The following is a 6,799-nucleotide window of genomic DNA, read 5'->3' as shown; positions in this document are numbered from 1 at the left end:
TGGTTCGTTTTAGCTCAGCTTTGTTGCCTCCGGTTCCGGCGCGACAAAGCAAGGTTCTGGCGAGTGGACTGCTTGTGGATGTTAATGACCATGGTTGTCATATTTGTAGCAGGTCATGACTGGTCTGCAAGGCTTCCTCTAAATTACTGTAGCAAGCTAAGGTCATGGTGCATTGATGCTTTAGCTACAACTGATACACTGCAGGTTTGTTTGTGATGCATTGTGAATTGGTTTAACTTTTGCAAGTTATGGTTGGAGTCGAGATGAGATAAGCTCATATTTGTGATTCTTCTCCGAGCTATGCCAGCAAACAACTAACTGATATCCGGTTTCTTCAAGTTCAAACAATTATCTGTTGCTTGGCTATACAACTCTTGAACTTGATTTAATTCTTTCTCCGCAGCTTCCAATTGCTTCTGAAGTTCTTGACCTATTGCATCATTTTCAGCTTGAAGTTCTGCAATCCGCTTAAGCTGTACCTCTTCACCTGTCTCGGATATTGGAAGCGATGCAACCAATGCATCAAACTGCTTAGCAGCTTTCACCAAAGAAGCACTCATCAGCTTTGGTTCTTCAGAAAAGTTTGCCCCATCCTCCGTAGGCTGTGCAGGTGGTGGTTCATGGTAAGTTCAAAGCCAACATTTATGTGCATTGTTTTGTCAAATTAACCATGTATGTGCCATGTTTGATCATGTGATTGTGGTATTTGATTGATGGTGAAAGCAGGACTATGTCCATCAAAGGAGAGTCGCGCTTGGCAAGGCAAAAGTGACCAAGTCACGGCATGGTAAGTGTGGTCTTGAAAATGGGCCATGTTTTGCACTCAGGTATGCAACTGGATTTGCAGCCTTGTTAGCCATTTAGTTTGATGTGGCATGGTTTAGATTTTGGTTTGTCACCTACTGCATTATAAGAGTTTGAACTTGGTTGCTTTTATGTTGGATGTATTGCAGGTTTTGTCTTGTGGTTTGCCCATCTGTTATGCTGTCATGATTGAATGTTGACTGCTTAGTTTCGAGCATCTCAATCTGCCGCAACTTCTTCCTTATAGCTCGAACTACTTTGGAGATTTCACTATCAGGATCATCCTTGGGCTGTAGAAAGGAACCTGACCTTTGAGCTTTCTCCAATTTCAGTGCAGATATTTTCATGGGTTTGTCATAGGTCTTTTGACACTCTATCTCATTATCATCCTCTTCACTGTCAATGATGACGGGGAGTGTAGCAGTTGGAGTAGGGAGTCGACGGTAACTTCATGCCTCGGATGATCTCTGGTCTAACAACCCTTCGAGGCTCGCCAAAATATCTAGTGAGGCACTTGCTACAGCATGTGCTGAAACTGAAAATATATAATCAAGATTGCGCATGACAATGTCCTCGCAATATTTCTTCAAATCATCTGCTCCAAGAGAATCAGCAATCTCAAGCAATTGTATGGCATTCCGTGGCTCCAGCAGACACTCTGCTGCTGCTTTTTCACAAAGACTTTTTAAGCTGGGTGTAGATCTTTGTCTAAGATTATCATTTTGAACTGTATATATTGTATTATGGGAATTGGTATCCTCAAATAAAATGTCTTCGTTGAACTCCATATTATTTATGTCACTCGACTTGAGCTTCTGAGAATCATCAATCATGTCGATAGGGTAGACAGGATGATACAGGGAAGCCATAATTAATAAATGTGTTTCACCAACTGAAACTGAAGTAGCCTTCTTTACACCTGGCATCCGAGTTGCAACAAGCGGCTTATCCTTACCTTTCTTCCCGTCCCACATGTAAACATCACCTGTAGCTGTCGCTGCTGCAGTCCAGTACTTTCCAGCTGATATGCTCACCATATTTCTCCCACACATTGCATATAACTGCTGGCATCTAAGATCAGGATCTGAGGAGACCCAATAAAATAATGCACCATTTCTTGTAAGAACCATGCTGTGTACCATTCCAGCAGCTATAGAAACTACGTGAAGTCGTTCCTTGCGATGAAACTTTAAAGGAGTGCTTCCACTTTTCTTTAAGTTCCTAGTTTGGAAATTTCAAAACAATGCTTATATTGTGCTTATGATGTTCCCCTTTTTTTTTAACTTCAACTATCATATTAATAATCATTGATGAATTTGGTTTGAAATCAGACTGGAGTGTATGATATAGCAGCCTTGCCATCTACTGTCTCCATAAATGAGACTGTACAATTGCGTTGAATGGCATATGTGATGAGTCTTTCCTTCCAAACAATTCAGCGCCAATATTGAGCCCCTTTCCTAAACATCAATTTCTTGTTGTTGACTTACAAAGGACACATGAAAACTGGCTTCTGCTGCACGTGGACAAATAGCTACTTCCATTATTACCAAATGTACACTCCAAGTATGTTGTGATCTTGCAAAATGTACCCTTCAAAGAGTAAGATTCTCTAAAGCTAATCCATTCTCAAGAACATACTTGACCGTTTAAAGGAAATAAATAATGTCGGCCATTGATTCATTCAATACGCTCTAATCCATAATACAATAGAGTGATCAAAACATCAACAAGGGTTATCTATTTATTAGCGGGATTATTTGTCTTTCATCCTTAACAAATATTCATGATGGCTCAAATTCCAAGCATTCAACCCAAAACCAACTTTCCTCCGATCCAACACTACATTGAAATCAACTTTCCCCTGATTCAAAACTACATTATGGTACCTGATATACCAACTCGTCCACAGGACAACACAAAACTTAAATCCAATCAAACCTTGGGCCATCATCTGAGCATGAAGCAAAATTTTATGACCATACGGGTGATTGACTGGGAAAAATTTCAGGGTCAAAATCGGGGTATGACACATCCGAGGGACTATGATTTATTTTATAGGGACATGATGATTTAATCGAAGGGTCTTTGCTAAGTGTATCCCCACATTCGCGGGGCATGACCGTAATACCGTAATATCGTAAGGCAACAAAGAGAGGTCTAAGATCACATATTCAAAGGCAATATTTTACAATCAATTAGGTAGTTGTAATCAATTAGGTAATTAGGTCCATATTATAATCAATTAAATAATTAGGATGAATCTCCACATTACAATCGATTAAGTAATTAGGATGAATCTCCACAAGGGCATCCCACAAATAAAGTGGAATACCTAGCAAGCTACCCCTTTCCGGGAGTATATGAACCCTTAAAAAATTCAGCAAACAGGTCAGAATACCAAATCAGGGTGCAATCGAGAATTACACCACAAAAGAAATCACAACAGTAATAGGGTCAGGTAAACAATGCATGGCTATGATAAGACATGTCAGGTGAGCAAAAATCAGAACAGAAAAGTCAGCGACTGTCACGTTCGCTTCTGCCTCGCCTAGCGACGGCTTAGCGAATGCTCGCTACATGCTCGTTTAGCGATGTGCTAGCGAGCGACTGCGGGTTCTGGTTTTAGAACAGTGTGATTCCAGCAATCTTCACGCCCTATGGCATCCATTACAGAGATTACATGATTAAACATTCAAGATATTCATAATACTTAAATTCACATGCAAAACTTAAGATATTTTTATAAATTCAATCATAATGTCACATGCATATTAAGAACATAAAGAGGTAATAGTAATGCAAACCTGTTTGCAATTGAATTGCCACCTTGAATTGGCAAGTCGGATTGAATTGGGCGGAGGTAACCTTGGTGCAGATGGGTTTCCTTCAGGGTTTCCTTTAGGGTTGCTCTGAATTCTCTGGGTTAGCCTCCAGGGTTTGCTGTGCCTTCTCTCTATCTCCCGTCTTCGTTCCGTTTCCGTTCTCCCTTTTTCTGACTGAAGTTGTGGTATTTATAATGCTCTTTTTATGACCTAATGGGCTCAGAATGAAGCCCAGAATTTTCTGGTATTCGCAAGCTTCGCTAGGCGAGTGGCGTAGCGAAGGGTTTGTTAGGCGAAGGAATTGCTCGCCTAGCGAGCAAACCAGTTTAGGCCATTTTCTGGATTTTGTCATTTGTATGCTGGATCCTTGTTCTTTTAAGATCAATGCCTTGAAAAATAAGTTGGAGTGCCTTAGAAATGCCTTGTAATATTAACGGGCAAATTTTGGGGTATGACAGCTGCCCCTGTTCAATATTCTTGAACCGAGAGAGTTAGAATGGTGTGTACGCCATTCGTGGTCTGGAGGTGGAAGATTATTGAACACTAGGATGCCCCAAAAATTTGCACTTGTTAATCAGAGGTTATTCCTGGTGGAGATGGGCTTAAAGATGCCATCCGGGAAGTTTGATGATGAAAGATCAGAATGGATCATACGTTGCTGGGAATAAAGGATCAGAATGGACCATATGCTAGATCGTGTATGAGTAGCAGAATGAACCGTCTATTAGACTGCCTCGAGAGAGATAAAGATTGGAATAGATCGTACGCTAGATCGTATCCGAGTAGCAGAAAGAGTTATCCATTAGGCGGGTGACTTCGCTGGGGATGAAAGATCAGAATGGATCGTACGCTAGATCGTATCTGAGTTGCAGAATGAGTCGTACGTTAGACTGTATCTGAAGAAGAAAGTAGTCGTACGCTAGACTACACCCCGGAATGTACCATACGTTAGGCAGTATCTGAGGATTTGAAGGTCCAAATGGGTCGTACGCTAGACCGTATTGGAGTTGCAGAATGAGCCGTACGTTAGGCTTTATCTGAAGAAGAAAGTAGTCGTACGCTAGACTACACCCCGGAATGTACCGTACGCTAGGCCGTATCTGAGGATTTGAAGGTCCAAATGGGTCGTATGCTAGACCGTATTGGAGTTGCAGAATGAGCCGTACGTTAGGTTGTATCTGAAGAGGGGTCAGAATGGATCGTACGTTAGATCGTATCTGAGTTGAAGATCCAAATGGGTCGTACGTTAGACCGTATTGGAGTTGCAGAATGAGCCGTACGTTAGGCTGTATGCTAGGCTATATCTGATAGTATTTGTATATGTTGTATTTGCAATGAATATCTGGGGTGGGCTTAAAGATGCCACCATCAGAGTGCTTGTCGGAATAAATGTCCATATGGATTGTATCTGAGAGATATAATTAAATCTTGAATGTAATTGATAAAGATGTCCGTCTGAATGGACCTTGGTTTTGACTGTACCAGGAGGATAATTAACCTGAAAAATAAAGTTAGCTTCATGCCATGTCATGATGCATGAGATATTTTATGCTTATGAAAATAAATGCGAACAATGTATGCATGCGTATGCTGTGAAATGATGTAATGAATGAATTATGCGTCTTAAAAGTTTTCTCTGGCGACTCCCTGGGGAAAATAAATCCCCATCTTCTGGTTGGAGATACTTGTATTGATGACCCTTTCTCAGCTAGGGATACTTGATTTCCGTCTGATGGTAGAAATATTTAACAGAAGCCTGGCTGGGGATGGAAGAGGTGACCAGTCTGTCTAGTAATGCCGACTTTTTCTGGGGGAATAACTGGCTTTGCTGGGGAGTAGAATTGGCAACGGATTTATTGGAAAGCATGGTTAGATCTTTCCTCGATCCTGCAGTCTTGTAGTGATTGCTATTTCCGTTTTATGCGTGTGTTTTGATAAACATCGATCATATTCAAATGCACATATCAATTCAAATTAAATCAATGGACGTTTACGCAAACAAAACAGAGAAAGTAAGACAAAAGCATCTTTTTGAGAGTAAAGTTGTATTGAATTTGAAAGAGGGCCTATAAACAGGAAATTTTGAATACACGGAGACAGAAATCCTAGTAAGAGGAAATTGTCGAGAACATAAAGAAAAGCTATGAAGGAAAAGCCCTGTTGATTTTAATTCTACTACTGTCATTGTGTCTTCAAGCATCTCATCTCCTGCTGTCGGATAGAAGTGATTGGCTTGTTCAGTCCTTTGAACTTGGATGAAGCTGTCTGAGAACGGGACATAGTCATACGCTTTTAATCCCTAATTTTTGCCTAGGTACGTCGACCTAGCGGGTCTCTTTTATGCGTAGTATTTTTTTAACTATGTTTGCGTTCACGGGATGTGGGAAGTCTTCGCCATCCATCGTAGCAAGTATCATGGCTCCACCAGAGAATACCTTCTTAACTACAAATGGCCCTTCGTATGTGGGAGTCCATTTGCCCCTGGGATCACTTTGTGGTAGAATGATACGCTTGATCACCAAGTCGCCGATTTGATACACCTGTCCCTTGACCTTTTTGTTGAATGCCTGGGTCATGCGCTTTTGATATATCTGCCCATGACAAACAGCCGCAAGTCTCTTTTCATCCATCAAATTTATCTGATCAAGCCGAGTCTGAATCCATTCATCCTCGTCTAAACCTGCCTCTTTCATGATTCTTAGAGAGGGAATCTGAACTTCCACAAGTAAGACGGCTTCCATTCCGTAGACTAAAGAGAAAGGAGTTGCCCTTGTCGAAGTGCGTACTGAAGTGCGATAACCATGAAGAGCAAATGGTAACATTTCATGCCAGTCTTTGTACGTCACTGTCATCTTTTGTATAATCTTCTTAATATTCTTATTAGCAGCCTCCACGGCGCCGTTCATCTTTGGCCGGTACGGAGAAGAGTTATGGTGTTTTATTTTGAACTGCGTGCAGAGTTCAGTAATCAGTTTGTTGTTCAAATTGGTGCCATTGTCCGTGATAACTCTTTCAGGGATGCCATATCGATAAATAAGGCTATTCTTGATGAATCGTGTCACCACATTCTTGGTAACAGAAGCAAATGAGGCTGCCTCTACCCACTTTGTAAAGTAATCAATAGCAACAAGGATGAAACGATGTCCATTAGAGGCAGTAGGTTTAATCTC

General features: G+C 41.1%; 1 protein-coding gene across 1 annotated transcript; it reads right to left on the bottom strand.

Moving 5' to 3' along the window:
* Positions 1–314: 314 nt before the first annotated feature.
* Positions 315–615, bottom strand: LOC127125967 (mediator of RNA polymerase II transcription subunit 21). Its single transcript, XM_051054831.1, has one exon. It carries the CDS (start codon positions 558–560, stop codon positions 315–317), a length of 246 nt encoding a protein of 81 aa, XP_050910788.1. The 5' UTR covers positions 561–615.
* Between the last annotated feature and the right edge of the window lie 6,184 nt (positions 616–6,799).

This window comes from Lathyrus oleraceus, chromosome 3 (genome assembly GCF_024323335.1).
Source record: "Lathyrus oleraceus cultivar Zhongwan6 chromosome 3, CAAS_Psat_ZW6_1.0, whole genome shotgun sequence".
Taxonomy (NCBI): domain Eukaryota; kingdom Viridiplantae; phylum Streptophyta; class Magnoliopsida; order Fabales; family Fabaceae; genus Lathyrus; species Lathyrus oleraceus.
This window is presented reverse-complemented; position numbering and strand designations above follow the sequence as displayed.

What these genes read in the sequence shown, in the direction of transcription:
- LOC127125967 (XM_051054831.1), bottom strand. Translation starts at nt 560, where the DNA reads ATGAGTGCTTCTTTGGTGAAAGCTGCTAAGCAGTTTGATGCATTGGTT.